This window comes from Manis javanica, chromosome 3 (assembly GCF_040802235.1).
Source record: "Manis javanica isolate MJ-LG chromosome 3, MJ_LKY, whole genome shotgun sequence".
Taxonomy (NCBI): domain Eukaryota; kingdom Metazoa; phylum Chordata; class Mammalia; order Pholidota; family Manidae; genus Manis; species Manis javanica.
In genome coordinates, this window is record NC_133158.1 from 171,878,154 (window position 1) to 171,896,346 (window position 18,193).

General features: G+C 54.6%; 1 protein-coding gene across 1 annotated transcript in view; it reads left to right on the forward strand.

Annotated features, from left to right (window-relative positions):
• The window catches only part of LOC140848513 (transmembrane protein 108-like), a 31,756-nt gene extending 13,891 nt beyond the window's left edge, over positions 1–17,865 (forward strand). The window contains 5 exon segments of the mRNA XM_073232410.1: positions 4,705–5,552; positions 5,554–5,875; positions 5,878–6,132; positions 11,476–11,630; positions 16,455–17,865. Coding sequence (XP_073088511.1) covers positions 4,705–5,552; positions 5,554–5,875; positions 5,878–6,132; positions 11,476–11,630; positions 16,455–16,577 — 1,703 coding nt within the window. The 3' untranslated portion in view covers positions 16,578–17,865.
• The last annotated feature ends 328 nt before the right edge of the window (positions 17,866–18,193 follow it).

Sequence of the window (18,193 nt, forward strand, 5' to 3'; positions counted from 1 at the left end):
CACATCAGTGCCATTTCCTTCTTCAGGGAATCAACAAAAGTTTGCAGCTCGCATTCTCGTGCTGCCATTTCTTGAGTCTTTTTGAGGAACATGTCCTTCTCTTCTGTAGACTTTTTAATACTGTGAGAAGCAGCCAACCCACAGTCCCCACTGCCTCACAGGCACTCTCTCTCAAAAGACCTACTTACTTTACCAAGGGCCACCCCTACTTACTCACATATCACCTCCACTTGCCTCCAGTCCTGGGGTGGGGCCCAGCCCTCCATGAGGCAAGCCACCTCAGACCACATACCCATTGGGGGGCAATCCACTCTCCCCATTCACAGGGGCAACCCGCTGAAGCACCCCTCCCATAAGGGCAGCCTGTCTTTTTCCTTGGTCAACAATGAATCCTACCGACTTTGCCAATTGTCTTGCCAGTGTGTTTCAGCCCCCTGCAAGATTGCTATGGATTCGGTGTGACCAAAGAAATGACGGTAGAACGTTTCTTTGGAGGTGAAAGGGTTTATTACCTGGCTTGTTCCCCTGGTGGTAGGCCAAGCACTAGTGTGTCTGCCTCCGCCCAGAGCACTGGGCCGACCTCTCTATACAGGGCAATAATAGCTTATTGCCTAAAGGTGTGGAAGTGGTAGCCTGGCAAAAGGCCAGTTACATCATCAGGTTGTCTACCTTCAGTGAGGATCCTGGCCATAGGAACCCCACTTACCCACAGAACCAAATAACCAGGAGGAGGGTCTTTCCCTCCCTTGGGTTCTGGGCTCATGCAGGCATTGGAATCTAGGGAGGAGGAGGCCTCCCTGTGACATCTGGACACCCAGCAATCTGTGGGTTTTCAACCCCAACACTTGTCCTTATTCCAACACACTAAAAATAAGTTCCACATTTAAAGCATGTCAAGCTTAATTTTAGTTTTAGTCTCTCTTACATATTTGGAATTAGAGCCTCCAGAGGCCATTATGCAGATCTATGCAAATGAGATGCAAAGAAGCAGTAGCCCCAGATTGTGGGGAGGGGAGTGAACAGGCCAGCAGGACAAAGGGTCTTGAATGAAAATTTGCATCTGTTAGGGGATCCCAGGTTGAAGGCCTGCTTGCACAGTTATTGTGACAGTGTGTGTCCCTTGCATTCAAGGGACTGAATTAACCTTTTGTGCCAAGGAGGACAGGTAACCCTTGTCTGATTGCTACAGTGAAGGTGACAGGTTGAAGGGGTTGGCAGTGCAATGCTGTAGCAGTTTTGATGATACAAATGAAAAGTTGTTTTGAAATAATGGTGTAGTCCTGGCTATGTCCTCAACTAGCTGTGTGTTCTCAGCCAAGTCACGTCACCCCTTCCATTACCCCTCACGTGAAATGAGGGCATTGGATTGACTTACCTGGAGAGCCCTCTCACGGTGGCGGCTAAATGTCTTCCTCCAGGTGAAAACCCTTTGCCCGCAGGATCCAATCATTGTACCAAAGGTTTACTCAGAAGTCCAAAGAAGAAAGGGCTGAGAGGTGCTTTAAAAGTCCTTCCAGAGGAAAAAATAACTTTGGGGGAGGCTTTCCAGAGAAAAGAAAGGCAGCCCTGGTAGAGGCAGACACTCTACGTCCTACAGCAAGGCTTGCGGTCACACGTTAGCGAGCTGGGAGGACGTTAGCCCCTGGCTGCTAATAGCAGGAAGTCAGGAGACTTCCTTTCCCTAAGTATTTTAAAGACCAGGATGCCTGAGCCCTCTGCTTTGGAGCTACAAAAGCTCTTCTGAAACAAGCCCTTCTCCCACCCCCTGGCCTGCTGCTGGGGCCAGTCGCGGTCTCTCTAAAGGCTGTGTGCCACCCTCAATGCTGTGGCCTTGGTCTCTGATCTCTGATTGTATCGGGCGCATCTGGTGCTCCATCCCAGGAATCCTCTGGGCCCTGAATTTTAACTCCAGCTGTCACAGCAGCCACCAGCTGGGCACACGCATAGCGGGCGGGGCTGCTGGTCAGTAAATGCTCTTCTCACACCGACAAGGTGAGGTGCGGTCTGCTCTACTCTTCAGAGGTCCACAGCGAGTTTCAGTTGCCCACTCTGATCAGCTCATAACCTGCCCTCTAACTGATTTTCCCTGTTCCACTCATCTCAGACCCCATGGCTGTGCACTCAGATTACTTCCCAGAATAGACTACCTGCACAGGCTTTAGTTCCTGCCTCTCGATTCCCTGGGAGAATCTCTAATGTTAAGACCCTGGTCTGAGCCCAGGCTGCCATGACAAAGTACCACAGACTGGGGAGGAAAGAACAGAAGGTTATTCTCTCACAGCTCTGGAGGCTGGAAGGCCAAGATGAAGGTACTGGCAAGACTGGTTTCTCCTGAGGCCTCTCTGCTTGGCTTGCAGACGGTCGACTTCCGGCTGTCCTGCAGCTTCCCTCTGTGCACAGGCGCCCCTGGGGTCTCTCCGCGTGTCCTGATCTCCTCTTCTTATAAAGACAGCAGTCCTGTTGGATTAGGGCCCACCCTAATGGCCTCATTTTAACTTAATCACCTCTTTAAAGGCTCTGTCTCAAATACAGTCACATTCTGAGGGGCAGGGGGCTAGGGCTTCAACATACAGATTTGGGGGGAACACAATTCAGCCTATAACAGCACCGGTACTGAACCAATGCATTTGTGAGCCAAACAGAGGCTTGTTAGAGGATGTCCCTCAAAATATCAGAGGTCACGACCACCAGCCCTAGGAAGAGATTGTCCCTGTGGTGGTAAATTGCGGGAGAGGGCTTGGAATAACGCCTGAACCCGTGGAGCACAGCGGCACATTGTCTGCTCTGGGGATGCAGCGTCCCCTCCTCTTCTTCCTTCTGCATTACTGATGGTGGTTGATGAGGAAAAGCATATTTTGGATACAGCTCAGGTTTTATATTTCTGCTCCTGTGGGCCTTTGAACATGTTATTTAATCTCTCTGAGCTTCAGTTTCTTACCCCACCAAAATGGTTGCAATGATTTAAACCAAGCGTGAAAGACTGGGCCAAGCAGGTGCTCAGTAAACAGGTTTGACTTGAATAAACAGAGCACCCTGTTGATGTATGATCTGGATCACAAATGAAAGATTAGAAAAATAGGTTGCTTACGGCAAATAGTTTGTCCCAGGGATCATGGGTTCTGCCGTCTCTGTTCCATCTACTGTCCCCCAGGCTGCCTCCACCCTCTGGTTTACAAGTGCCGCATGAGGGGGATGGGCCGCTCCAGGACCCCACCCCATACTTACTTTGGACATGGTGATCTGCAGCCTTGTTTCAAACGCATTCCAGGATACAGTCTGCTTCCAGAAGCTCAGCAGGGCCCCTGCCTTCCCTGTGAGCAGCTTCACTGACTGCCCCAGACACTTCGGAATCACTGTCAGGGGCCCTGCTTTGGAATCTGGTCAGGGAAGGAGGCGCCCAGAGAGTTAGCAGGTAGAGACAGGTCGCTACTATTGTCTGGGCAGTTAGCAGGGCTGAAGGGAGGGCATGCGAGTGACCAAGACAGGATTCATATGAACAAGGAGGAGTTCAGAGGTCAGAGTCAGGCCTGAGAGGTCTGTCAGGCCATCCTTTGCAGTGGAAACCAGCTCCTCCCAGCCCATGTGTTAAACAGGGGTGGCCAGGCTTCTAGTCTATAATCTGAAAAGATCCTACATCTCACATTTATATGAGGTATTATTTTTAGAAATAGGCACATGCTGTTGCGATTAACACATATTTGGAAGTATTTTTAAATGTATAGGTTTTTGTCCTTGTGCATTTTCTTGGTGAACCAAAACATACACAACTGACCATCATGCAAAATCCGTGCTTTTCTTCTCATGCATAAAAGGGCTCCGCCTCCTCAAAAGGCTGGGGCCTCCCCAGTGATTTTCCACAAAGTTCAGCCCTGTGGGCACCGTGGGAAAAGCAGTCCCCACTGACAACCGTCATGAAGCCAGCTGGCATTGTGGAGCCCATCTTCTCTTCCAGGCTCTGCGCTAAGTGCCTCTGGGCACCGGTCTGGTCCCCCTCTGGAGCCCTGTCCCCTGCTGCCTGTCCCTCTCCAGTAGCACTGGGACATCTCTGCCTTGTTTTAATATTGTTGTGGGTCTGTGCCAGCTCACCCAGGCCCGAGGCTGCCCTGGGAGTGTTTGTGTTCTCCAGGGTTGGGGAGAGGGTAGACCCTCCTTAATCATTTGGTGAGTGGGCCTGAATGGACAGAGGCTGTCCGTTTGTACCTGTGTCTAGTTCGTAAGTGGAAGATGCAGAAGGGCCTGGGAGCTGGTCAGCTCTGCCCACCTAAGCCTGTCTCATTTGGCTCAGGGGGGGTGCACACAGAGCTGCCAGCTTCCCTGAGATCCAGCTGGCCTTGAGCACCCCCTGGCTGCAGGGGGACAGCAGGTGCCCAGGGGCTGCGAGCTTTCCTCCCAGGCCCAGCCCCAGCCTGTTCCGGGGAGCTGCCCTTGGGCAGGCACTGCCAGGGTTCCCGAACCCTTGGGAGAGGGTGGGCCTGGCCGGCTTAGCTGGCTCTGGCTGCCTCGGGGCAGGGGTCTCTCCCCAGCAGCGCCAGGTGGGACCCCCAGACCCTGAGTCTGGTGAGGGCCGAGGAGGCCGTGTGGGCCTCAGGGATGCCCCTGTCGTGTCCTTTGAGTCCCCGGAGCTTTGCAGTTTCAAGGCAAGGGACATCCCGGCTCTGTGCCGCGCCTCAGGCATTTCAGCGCTCCTCTCTGTCTCCCTCTCAGGCTTCCTCCTGACCTTGGCACTGACCGAAGCTCTGGTATTTGCCGCCCCGGAATCATCTCCCAGAAAACCTCCTCAGGTCCCCCCCTCAGGCACCACCCCGGGCACCATGGCCACAGCACCTCTCGGCTCTTCCAGACACTCATCTGCGGCGGCCGCCCCCACCTCGGCGGGGACACCGAGCTCCCAGCCCAATGGATCCGCCTCCCGGGCAGCGGCCCCCACGGCAGTAACCCCCCAGCCAGACGGACGCCCTCCCACACACAGCGTCTCCGCTATCCTGGCGACAGCAGCCGCCCCCCGTTCTGAAGGCCCCCTGACCACAGGGCCACTTCCTGCCTCCTTGGCACCCACATCCTCCCGCTCAGAGAGCCGTCCCCCAGGGGAGGCTGTGCCCCCTGTCCTGGTGACAAAGCCCGCAGGAGCCACGAGCCGCACCACCACAACGCCCACCCGGGCTACCACACGCAGGCCGCCTCGGCCCCCCGGCTCTTCCCGAAAGGGGGCCAGCGGACCATCTCGCTCTGTCCTGCCTGTACCCAGTGGCCACTCTGGGAGGAAGGAAGGCCAGCGGGGGCGAAATCAGAGCTCCACACAACTGGGGCAGAAACGGCCCGTGGGGAAAATCTTTCAGATCTACAAAGGCAACTTCACAGGGTCCGTGGAGCCCGACCCCTCCACCCTCACCCCCAGGAATCCACTCTGGGATTACGCCTCCTCGCCAGAGCCCCAGACAGTGGCTGCAGCCACGGCACTCAGCAGGACCTCGTGGGCACCTCCCTCCACCACCCTGGTGCCCACAGAGGACACGCCAGGCCTTAGCGGAGCAGACCAGGGGGACGGACGGACCCCCCTTCGCCAGCCAACAAGGGGAGCTGGATGCCACAGCAGCCTCAGGTGCCCCTGCCAACCCACAACCTGCCCCAGTGCCTTCTCAGCACCCCCGCGGTGACCTGCAAGATGGCCCCAGCCACAGTGACTCCTGGCTTAATGTCACTCTTGACACCAGCAGACCTCCATCTGCCAGCTCTGGGGTCTTTCCAGGCGCCACGGGGCCCCCCCTGGCTGCCTTTGGTGCCAGTGTTTCAGCCCCTTCCGAGGGGCTTCCTCAGGGAACTTCCTCAACCCCACATACCCCAGCCCTTCCCCCTGGGGTCTCAGAAAGCACTGTTAACCAGCCAAGGGGGAGGCTATGGCCACCCCCACCATGACCAACAGGGTATCCAGTCCCCTCTCCACAGTGGTGTCCACAGCCACAGGAAACTTCCTCAACCGCCTGGTCCCTGCTGGCACCTGGAAGCCTGGGACAGCAGGGAACATCTCCCATGTGGCCGAAGGGGACAAGCCGCAGCACAGGGCCACCATCTGCCTGAGCACGATGGACATCGCCTGGGTGGTCCTGGCCATCAGTGTGCCCATCTCCTCCTGCTGTAAGTGTCTCACCCTCCCCATGCCTCCCTCCCTCTTTCTCTCCTTCTCCCACATCAGCGTGTCCCTCCCCAGAATTCCTTTGTCCTGGAGTTGGGCATTTCTCACCCAGCGGGCTGCACATCTTCCCAGAATCCCAGGCAACGAAGTGGCAATTCAGAAGCAGGGCTTAGCCCTACCCCTAGGCCTTGGCTGTGCCGTCCATGGCTCAGATGCCCCCGACCAGACAGACACAGTTCCCGGAGCTAGGGGGCCCCACAGGTAGGACAACTCTGTATTGTGCAGAAGGGAACACCAAGCTGTAGAGGTGACATGGCTCACCCAGGACCCCAGAGACAGGAAGAGGCCAGGCCAGGATGAGCGCCCACATCCCTGTCTTCTGACCCAGAACTCCTATCATGACACCTTCCTGCCACCCTCCCCCACCAGGGCAGCCATCTAAAGCCTGCAGTGACATGGCACCAAGACACCACCGGTGAAAGGCAGCGCTTCCAAATTTCTAGCCTCCCAGTAACAGAGCCCCTCACATGCCTCTCCGCCTACACACCCATCTTCCTCACTGTCTTTCCTCTCCTTCTCTCTCTCTTCTCCCAAAGAACGAGGAGGAGACAAAGGTTTTGCCAGAAGTTCTGTCAGCCTTGGCAAAAGCCGTTCTTGTAGCTAAATTGAGCTTAAGAGTCACGTGTGGATTCAGCTGTTCTGTCCCGACCCCCCCCCCCCACCGGGTTTTATCTGCCCATAGGTGTGTGAGCTGCAGGCGGTGCAGGCCCGCCGTCCCGTGTGGCTTCCACGGGTGCTGGTGGAGAAGAGCTGTCCCTAGGCCACCACCCCCAGCTGCTGCCTGTCACTCCTTTAATGAGGAGTCAGGAGGCCTCCTCCCTGACATCTCCATAAAGAATCTGCTGTGGTCGCTCAGAACCTTAGGGCTTCCTTTACGTTCTCCCCACGTACTTGATCCTAGATCCTTAGAGTTTCTCTGATAACCTCAAGGGGCTCCTTCCTAGTGTCAGCCCACCCCACCAAATGGAGTTAGCATCTGGCACCCCCCGGAGCCCCGCCAGGGGTGAGACCCTCCTGCACCCCTCCATCACTGGACAGCCCATTCTCCCTTGGCCCCCCATAAGACGTTGTCACCCAGTTCCCTTGGGGACCTGAAATTTTCCTCCTTGTCATGTCCTCTATGGTCCTAAGTCACGCCCTCTGGCACCACACAGAGACAGTCCATCTACCAACCCCAGAAACGTGTGGAACAGCTCTCAAGGGTGATCTTCTCTTTCCAAGCTACCCACTGTTCCTTCAAGTCTCTTCAAAGGGCCACACTTCACTGGCCCTGCCCCACACTGCGCCTGCCCCTCTGGGTGGCCTTCATGTCACCCCAGCTTCCCCAGAAGGGAGCAGAGCATTGCGCATGCCCGGCCAGGGCAGAGGCGAGCGGGTGGTGGTTCCTTTGTTCTGGACGCTGTGGTCACATGCGTGCAGCCCACGCTGGCGTCAGCTCTGTTGGTTATACTGGCTGTCGTGTCCCACCACGGGCTCACCCTGATGTCAAAAGCAATGAGCTCCAGAAGCTTTCCACGGAGAAGGCTTTTAAGCCAGGTCTCCCGGGCTTTCCTCAAGCCCTGGGTCATTTGAACGAGATCGCGTAGGAGGAGTATGCTTTAACAGGAACACAATTTCTGCTTGGCGTCGTACTCCAGCAAGATCTTTCTAAGTCTAGATTCTGGATTCTGTCCAGGAGCCACCTCTCCCAGTTTTCTCCTTCTAGTTGATAAGCAAACTTCCCATGTCAGAAGTGGGCAGCCTGCCTCTGCTCTCGGACCCAATGCAAGAAAAGTGGAAGTGTTTGCAGGTTGCATAATTTCATTCTTTCAGTAAGTGGCTTTATTGACTCTTATAGAAATACACATGTATTCTTAAAACTGCCCACTTCTAAAACAGGAGAATGATAAGAAAATGTAGCAGTATTAGTCAGTAAATTATTAATAACGGTCCTATTTGAGAAGCAACCGCATTACAGACAGCTTTCTAATTTTCCAGTCTTGACGTGTGTCTAGAGGCTCTAGTTTACAAAGTGAGTTCCCATTTTTTTTTTAATCATTCCATCCTTAAATCAGACTGGCCAGAAAAATACAATAAAAATACAAACAAGCAAACGCAGTGCACAAGGAACGCACCTTACAGGTGGGGAGTAAGCCGCCAGGTGAAGTAGTCACACCAGAGTCCTGATCGCACACGTCAGCCCGGGTCTGGTGGCTCTTTGTCTGACTCAACACAGTAGTTTGCTTGTGCCCTTTGTGGCCAGGCACCATGCCAAGCACCAGGGAACTGAGGTGTGTGACGTGGCTCCCTCTCCAGCTCCAGAGCCCTCTTCCTGCCAGGGACGCCCCCTTTCCCTGAGCTGGGCAGCACAGACATCTAGCCTTTGCCCCCACAGGCCACATCCGCCTGGGTTTTGCAATTCTGAAAAGACTTCTCCAGCCTTTTTGCCAGGTATGAGTTTGAAATGAGATCAGATCCTACTGCAAAGCCAGAATACCCATGGGCTGTGTAAACCATGCCTAATAGTGTGAGCCCAGACAGAGGCAAGGACACAGCTTGGAACTGCACCTGGAGAATGCTTCGGGCATGCTGGGAGGAGCCTTCAGGCGGCAAGGTAGGACACATTACTTTGTAAAGGAATACACGAACCTTTGTTCAAAGTGGAATCTTGTAGCCCCGTGGAGCTGCAGACGCCACACCTCCTTTGGCATCTGTCTTGCCTTCCCACCATCCACGCGGGAGGCTCCCCTCAGCTTTCACTCACCAGTCTTCCCGTCTCCTCCCTTGCCACTTCCATGTGCAGTTTCTTGACCTTAGTCATGGCCCTGACTCCTGTGGGACCATCATTAACCCTGGGAAGGCCCTCATGGGAAAGACTTTAAGATAAAAGAATACTCGTCCAGCTTCAGGACGCTGTGCCCTTTCAAAGCACAGATGAGCAAATCACCAGGCTGTCTTCCTAGCCCAACCCCATCTCCTCATCAGGCGAGCAGACCCCTTCCAGGCCTAAAGGGCCCTTGCTTCCAACATTCCCGACACCTGCACGTACCCTACAGCTCACTCTGCAGCTCTCAAGCAAGGGTCTCCTCCTTTGCCAGTTTGCCTGATATGTTAGGGCGGTCTAGGTTGGTAGCAAAGTGCATGCATACATTTCCTCATGTCTGGCTTTTCAGCCCAGCCCTGGCTGTGCTTTTCTCTGGCCAGACTTCAGGTGGCCAGAGGTGCTGAGCAGGTGGTAAGTCCCCTGCTTCTGGGGCAAGCAGGGGGTGATCACAGCAATGCTCAGGCCCGCCCAAGAAGGGGTGTCATCAGTTCCCCTGCCCTTCCAGGCACCAAGCCCTACCGAGCAGCCCGAAGCATGTCTGTGTGCCAGGACTAGAAACACTTTGTCTCCCGAGCCCTGCCAGAGAGCAGTTTCAGATGTGCTGAGAACCAAAATTGATTGGAGCCAGGCCATGTTCAGCTGGGGCAGGGGAGCCATGTGGCTCCTGAGCTGGTCTCTGCTGCCACCCTCAGGACACACGGAGCCCACCGCCTCCTGCTGCTGGGACCTGGCATTGAATTGGTCCTCGCTCACCACTGTCAGCGCCCTGGGTTTTCGTCAGGAGGTCAGGCTCCACGAGGCTCCCTGGTCTGCCCTGCACGTGCCACATCCATTCTTGGGAGTCCTCAGCCAGCCTGTCTGAAAAAGACGGGGGCCTGTGGAAGGTGAGAAACAGAAACAAAGGTAGCTGCAGGTATTGTTCATCAGCAGCCCACACTGAGCCTGCCCCAAGCAGAGCAGCACCTCTCCCTGGCCCTGGGTGTGTGAGGGCGCACGCGTACCCCAGAACTATCTGTCTTCCCTCCAGACGTTCAGTGCTTGCCATTCAGCCCAACATTCAGAAAGCTAACACACCCTTGTGCCCACACAGTTCTAGGCTCTTTTAGTTGTTTTGTGAATGTTAGTCAAATCTGAATGTATGTATGTGCGTCTTACTCACAGGCCCAAATGACTTCATAGTCATATGAGAAAACCTGGGTCAGAATTACTCTTTCCAGTGAAAAGAGTAGAGGGAAGCTGGGACGAGGAGGAAGTGTGAGCACAAGGCTTGTCTCCTTGGGACTTATGAACACCTGGAGGGGGAGCTGGGGGCGCAGCCTCAGGGCAGGGAGCCCAGGGATGGCACCCAGCTGGACCCACACTCGCATCCCTCACAGCTCTTTGCCGTGCCCCCCGGCCAGCACCTCCGTGAGCTCCTTCAGGCCCAGTCCCACCCGAGGCTCCCGTGCTCCCTAACTTCCCTGACTTGCAACCTGCGTGAGCCTCTGGAGGGGACGCCTGTGGCAGATGGCGTGTGTTCTGGAATCCGGCACACGGGACAGCGGCCCAGCCCTCCCGCTCACTGTCGTGGGGCATGGACAAGCCCCTCGCCGTAGGCTCAATGGTTCCTGACCTGTGCAAATAGGACTGGTGTCCCCTGTGGTAGTGTGGGGCCTTCGAGAGGCAGGTCCCGAGATGGGATCAGGCCTGCAAGAGATTGACTGATGGCCAAACACCCATGAAGTGTAAAGGAAGGGAGTCTGCAGGGGAGCCTCAGGCTGCAGTGCAGGCCTGACCGCGGGGGAGGGTGCGGGGCAGGAAGGATGACTGGGAAGGAAAAGTCTGGGACTGCAGTACAGCTCAGAGGACAATCCCTCCTCTGCGCATCGCTCCGGCCTCATCTCCGGCCGGCCGTGCTCCCCATGCTCCACTGCAGCCGTGCTGCTCTTCGCTCACACACAGCAAGCTTGTCCCCACCTGAGGGCCTGTGCACGCGCTGTTCTGTCGACCTGGAGCGCCCTGCCCCCTTCTGCACACGGCCAGCTCCTTCCGCACAGTCTGTTCTCAGCTCTAAGCCCACCTCCTCGGGGAAGCCTCTCATGATGACTCCAGGCAGCCTCCCCTCCAGCTCCCCTCCCTTGTCTCTCTCACTTGCCTGTTTTATTTTCTTTGGAATATAAAGGTATGGCTATCTGGATTAACCTTGTTTATTCACTTTTTTTATTACTTACATTTAGTCTGAGCCCCCCCTGCACCCTTCATGCACACTATGAAAACAGGGCAGCCCCGTCTTTTCTCCCTCCCCACCTCCCCAGCACCTGGCACAGAGAAGGCATTGCATATATATATACATACTTGTTGAACGGACAAACGAGCAGATTAATGAAGGGGTGAGTGGCCGAGTGTGTGGCCATCACAGCCCCCCCCGGACACTGGCAGGTGTCTCTTGGCAGTGCTGGCCGCGTGCTTGCCCTCCCGCCCCCTGACTGGACTCTCCCCACAGCCGTCTTGCTGACAGTGTGCTGCCTGAGGAGGAAGAAGAAGACGGCCAACCCGGAGAACAGCCTGAGCTACTGGAACAAGGCCATCACCATGGACTACTTCAGCAAGCATGCTGTGGAGTTGCCCAGGGACATCCAGTCCCTTGAAACCTCTGAGGTAAAGGGCCCAAAGCAAGGGGCGCCCCTGGAAGTGCGGGGGAAGTGCCAGTTCTAGAGAGAGCCAGGAGCATCTGCTCATTTCTGAGGCTCCGGGCCCCTCCGTGCACAGCCCACGCCCAGCAGCAGGGCCTGAGGAAGGCCGGCCCACCCCAGCCCTCCTGGGTCAGGGGCTGCATGTAAGCAAGAATTCCCAGTGCTTTCCGCATAGGCGAGAGTCTGGGAAGCGCTGTTCTTGGGACTTTGGTTTCTGGGAGCAGGTTCAGTTTTGGGGCATGCTCTCTGGGGACTGTGAAAGTGAGAGCTTCTCCCAAGGAGCCTAGATTCCAAGATCTACAAACTCTAAACATCATTCAAAAACTGGGGGAGCCTGATTCAAAAACAAACCAGGGGAGATACAAGGCAGAGTTACACATTGCTGTGGGGACCTAGCGAGGACAGCCTTCACAGTGGGGGTGCTGGGCCCTAAGCGGATGTCAGCACACATTCCAGCCAAGGAAGGAACCACCTGCGTAAAGGCTGGGGGGTGTGCTGGACGTGGCGCATCGTGGGGGAAGAGAATATATTGGGTCAGGAAGTGTTTGCTCAAAACCCCTGGCAGGCCAGGGAGAGAGCTGGGCCTTGAACCCAGGTATCTCTGACTGCAGAGTCGTGCCCTCTGCATTCTCACATAAAAGGTGGGGCAGAGGCCTGGGTACAGCAGGAAAGGTAGACAGATTCAGATGGCCTGGAATGGGGTTGAATGGAGTTTGTGTGTTCGTCTTGGTTAATGGAAAGTTGTTGAAAATTGTGAGCTTTGTGTGACCTAGATTTAGAAAGGTTGTGTTGAGGGCCTGGTGAAGCCTGTCTATGCGTGGTCAGTGAACAGTTGGAAGGGAAGGGAGGGTGGCTTAGAGGAGCTGAGATGTGTGAGCCTGGGAGGCAGAGCCCCTCAGCCCCTGCAGATCCCCCCACAGCGGCCGGGCTGAGCTTTTATACACACGGGTGAGATCACAGCACTCCCATGCTCAAAACCCTTCAGCAGCTCCCCATCGCTCTTAGGTTAGAGTTCAAGCCTTTTCCAGGCCTGCGAGGTGGGCCTGGCACCAGCCAGCTCCCCAGCCTTACCTCACCGAGCAGCGCTTGTGTGCTTCCGTTTGCTGAGCTCCAGCCACACTGGATTCCCTTTCCTTCCTGTGCGGCACCCAGTTATGTCCCACTGCAGGCTGAGTGCTGGCCACCCATCTCCTGGGATGTCTCTGTGCCTCCCTAGCCCGGCTTCAGTTTGGTGCCTCCTGCCCGGCATTCAGGCCCCATTTGGCCGTCACTCCCCCCAAGGGGGCCCTTCCCTGGCCTGCCAGGCCGGGGTCACCCTCCTGTCTCATGGCCTCGGCTCCTTATGCGTTTCCACCAGGCACCTATCAGAGCTGTAGTCACGCAGCGGCTGCTCTGATCCTCGTTTACCGCCCCTGCCTCTAGAATCACAATTGCTGCCATGTTGCCAAGGCCAGGGGCAAATTCTGAGCACTCATCCTGCCCGGGGGCCAGACCACGGGCCAGTGCCCTTCGTCTCCTCCTCAGTGGTCCTTGCCGACTCCCGGGGCCCCTCCCTGATCTCTTCTCCCCCACCTCCCACAGCCACCCCTCAGCCCCCATCGCGGGGTCCCTGTCCTTCGCCTGACCTCTAATCCCTGGAGCGCCCAGGCCAGACCCCCCACTGTTTCTGTCTCCTGCTGCTTCCTTCCGTGACTCTAAATACCGGCTCTGCAGGGTGATTGCCAGCCTCTGTCTCCGGCCTTGGCATCATCCCGTGGCTCCAGGCTCAGACCGAGCCACTACCGCGCCTGCCTGAGGGGCATCCTACGTTCAACCCAAGGCCCAATTCTTGGCCTCACCCTCCCTGCCCACACCACAAGCTCGCCTGACATCTCTCATGCGGATGGCGCTGCCGGTACCTCCTCCCCGCTCACACCCCACACCCCACACCCCGTCTGCCAGCAGATCCCACGTGCTCTGCCTGCAGACAAGCACCCCTTGCCCCCTGCACTGTGGCCTCCCCTGTCCAAGCCGCTGTCGTCCCTCACATCACAGACTGCTACAGGAGCTTCTGAAACGGGACTCCCCACAGCCGCCTTCCCGCCCGCAGTCTGTCGCCTGCACAGCCAGACGACCTTTGCGAGCAGGATCTCATGTCAGCTGTGGCCCCGACCTTCCAAGGGCTCCTCTTCACACTTCGAACGAAATCCAGATTCCTTCTACCGTGCTTTCCAGGGCAGGCCCTGCCCACCTCCCCAACCTCCTGCCATACGTGGTTCACGCACTCCAGACATACTGGCCTTTTGTTCTTCCTCCGACATAGGGAGCTCATCTACACTTAGCGCTTTGCCCTTGTGCTTATCTGGGATGCTCTTCTCCTGGCTGCCTCCAGGTCTCTATTCCAATGACACCTCTTCAAGGAGGCCTTCCCTGACTGCTCCATACACATTAAAGCCCATCCCCACCCCCATTGGTCTCTATCCCCTTCACTGCTTTGTTTTTCTTCAGAGCACATCTCAGCCCCTGGCATTGCACGGTCCTCTCCCTGTTGTCCTGTCCCCTGCTAGGTCATAAGCTGCCTGAGGGCAGGAGCCATGTTTATTCTGCTCACTTCTCTACCCCAGTTCCTAGAACAGTGTCCAGCGCATGGCGGGTACTCGTAAATATGTATCACATGAAGGAACCACAAGTTTTGTTCTCAATTTACCCATCACCCAACCCAAAGTCAATATGCATGGCTATGTAATAAAAAATTTTAACTGAAGGACAAACAGAGGGACAAACTTCATAAAGGTGTTGACTTTTATCACAGTCCATGCACATTTTCACAGTAAGTGTCCCTGAAAACTGTTACCATGAGTGAGAACATGGTAACTTAGCAAAGGGACTGGCCACACTTTGAGTATGGACAGCCAGTCCCCAAATTCTAAATTTCTCATATTCTCTTTGCAAACTGGTAAATAAAGCCAAAGCCAAAGGACAGTGCTTGTGAGCACACTATAGAAAGGTCCCTGCTTGTAGAGCATCCCAGGAATCTCTGCCGCCCAGAGCACCAGGCCCACCGCGGGACAGAGGCCGGAGGCTGCAGAAAGGGGCAGCCCCAAGCAGCCGTGCTCCCAGGACCAGGGGGCTGCAGTGCAACCAGCAACCCAGAGCTCAGTTGGCCTCAGGGTGCCATTTATCAGCTTCCCTTCCTGGAAGCCAGCTCCCCTCACCCTGCTTTATTCAGAGTAATGTTGTAATCTGCTCCCACCCCCTGGCCCAGGCATGTACTGCATGCCACCCAGTGAGGGTCACAGGACACATTCCGTCCCATGCAGGTCCCCAGGCTGCGCTCACCACCCGCCCACAGTGGCCACCTCTGGGGGCTCCCAGTGGAGCTCCCCTCCGTGGCCTGCTCCCTTTGGTTTACTAAAAGCAGCAAAATACAAATCCGGGCTGTATGGGCAAAACGGTGCCCAAAAGGGGCTTAGGAACTTTTCTGTTTGTGCTCTTCCTGCTCTCTTCCCCCTTTTCTTCTTCTTTCTCCCCTTAGTTATTCCCCAAATAACTTGCTCTTTTTTACGCAGTGAGAAGTCCCCGTGGGGCTCACCTCTGGTGAACACTTGCTTTGTGAAAATTCCCATAGACCAGCCAGATCTCCAAAACTCTCCTCCGCAGCCCAATCTGGAGCCCCAGGGAGAAGGGGCGCTTCTGTCGCCTCGCTGACACCCCCAGATTCTCCTCGCTCAGGGGACTGGCCCCATGTCCACTCCTTGGGTGGGCATCAAACAATTCCAGACCCTGAAGGAAATTTTTGTCTCCTAAAAATACATTTTACCAACAAACTGCCTTTCTTCCGTTCTCTCATTATCTGTATAGCAATATGTACTCTCAAATATTATATGTTTTACTTAGAAATAAACTTCAGAAAATTCACTGTGGCTTCTTAAAGTGAACACGTCTGAACAAGTCTGGCTTAAGCCAGGGTTGCCAGGCCTACTGCTGACTCTTTGCCCTGGAACAGCCGGCAGCTTCTAGACTGCAGTTGTTCTGAAGTAGAACAAGCTGACTTTCTTTTCCCCCAAGTTAATACCTGGGCCTGAGTCTGAGTGCAGCCATTTAATGGCTCACAAATGCTTCCAGGCCTTGATAGCTGAGGCCAAAGCTGTTCAGATGACCTGGTTAGTGTTTTGCCCATTTTTAAGCTTTTCCATGCCTGGGGCACTGTAGATAGACCAGTTTTTCACTTACCACCTATTGTGCAATCACTTGAGAGTCTAATTTGTTCACTTCAGCACATCTAGTGCTATAAGAAATGGGGCAATAATGCTGACCAAGCTCTGGGAGGATTTGGGAGGGGGAGAAATGAGCCCTTGAAAACTCTGACAGGTGGATGGCCGGAGAGGGAAGAGGTGCACAAGGGTAGGGTGTGTTCGGGGAGGACAAGCAGCCAGGTTTCCCAGAGGTCTGTGAGTAAGAGGCAGGAAGGAGGGTCTGAGTCCCAAGTGGACCAGGTTCTGCCTGCTTGTACAGTGAGCCACACGCTGTGTGTGACAGTGAGCCCTCCTGGGCTTTTACAAGGAGGACAATACCATCTCTGGCAACCTAAGGCGGGAATGACTCAGGAAGCAGGAGGTCTTTTTCAGTAGCTGCTGTGAAATCTGAAGAAGATCCCAGAGGGCTCTGCTCCTCAGCACTGGCGGGAAGGGCGACGGAACATTCACCCAGGAATCCTGTGCGGCAATAAGTGCTCCCGTGTGTGTGGCTTCTTTAAGAATGGCCGCCTCGTGAACCCCCCAGCTCACACTACCTCCCCTCTCTCCCCCAGGACCAGCTCTCAGAGCCCTGCTCCCCAGCCAATGGCGACTACAGAGACACGGGGATGGTCCTTGTTAACCCCTTCTGCCAGGAAACACTGTTTGTGGGAAACGATCGGGTATCAGAGATCTAACTGCAGCAGCGCCCACTCTGTGGTCCCCCACCTTTGTCTCTAAGTTATAAATATACAAATATATATTTGGGCATCTCATCTCCCGGGCAGCCGAGAGCGCCGCAGCCTCACCAGGGCACCCCTGGCTGCCGAATGTAATTCCACCCAAGTTATGGACGGCGGGCAGGAGGGGCGCACATAGCCCCCCAGGAGCCCACGGAGGATATCAGGTGCCCCAAGGCCATGTCCCCCTACTGGGACACCACATGGCAGGGGGCTCCCACTGTCCCCACAACAGGACTGCCTTTCTCTGGCAAAAAATGCTCGCCATTACGCACATCCTCTCCATTACCCATGTCTGCATTAAACACTCATGCCTTTCTCTGGAGGGAGTTGAGGTCTGGATCCAGCCATGCAGCTTTAGAACGCCTGCTGTTCTTCGAGGATCCAGTGTTCATTGGGATTCAGCTTCATTGCCTCAAAGCGCCATCTCCTGGTGCCCACGAGGAACATGTTTGTGTGCGAAGCCTCGAGGTCTGGAGCTGTCACTTTCTAAACCTCCTGCGATCTTAAAACATTGGGATTGCCAAAGCAGACATCACGACGTCCTCCCTCGGCACTGCAGCCCTGCTGTGGTCCAGCAGATGGACGTGGCATCCACCTCCCGCGCCGGGGGTCCGCCGGCGGCCTCCACAGCCCATGCCGTGTCCAGCTCGGCCGGCAGGTCAGACCTCCAGTCGGCTGCTTCCCCAGGCTCTGTTCCTAGACAGTGGCTGGGACAGAGATGACTGCTTTGAGACTTCCTTTCCTTAAAAGAAAACAGTTTGATAGTATATTTTGAATATAGATGTTCTAATAGTCAGATAGGGGAATTGAACTTGAATGTTGATTCACATGTTCGTATTGTTGCTGTGGTTTCCTTATCATAACTTTTTCCTTTCTCCCTACATTTCCTTTAAAAAAAAAAGATGGCCTTCAAAACTGTGTGTTCTCAATGTTATATGAACCTCTTTAACATGAGTTCAGTGGTTGTTTCTCTTCAAAGACTCTTAGCCCACCAGGAAGCAAGCCCTGATACTTGTTTTCCAGCATGCAGCTGTCTGACCTTTTAAGCCTATCATAATATTTCTGTCAACTGTTGCATTTAATATATCAATGTGTGTGTGTGTATATAGAAAGAAATTTGTTTGTAAAGTACAATTTATATATAATATATGTAATCAAAGATACATATGTTGCATATATAATATATATATGTGGATGTATGACTTATTTTTCCTAACCCACAGAATTCAGCTATCATGGATACATAAATAAACTTATTTTATTAGCCAGAGAATTAAGCTGCTGATACATTTTGTATTCTTTTTCATTTTAAACTAACTTTAAAGTCTTTCTTAGGCAACAATACCGCCTAATGTCCACTTGTGTATTTTAAACTATTTTAACAATAAGTTGAATTTTCTGAGCATGAAGAGCTTATAGGATTGGCAATTTATCCTTCGATAAAACAAATCCTTTAGGACATGTTTGTGATTTCTCCACAAGACAGGCATCTCTCTTCAGATCCTCGGAGACATCGGTGTCACCTGAAGTGCAGCCCCTCTCCATCATCCCCTCCTCGGGCCTGGGGCTTT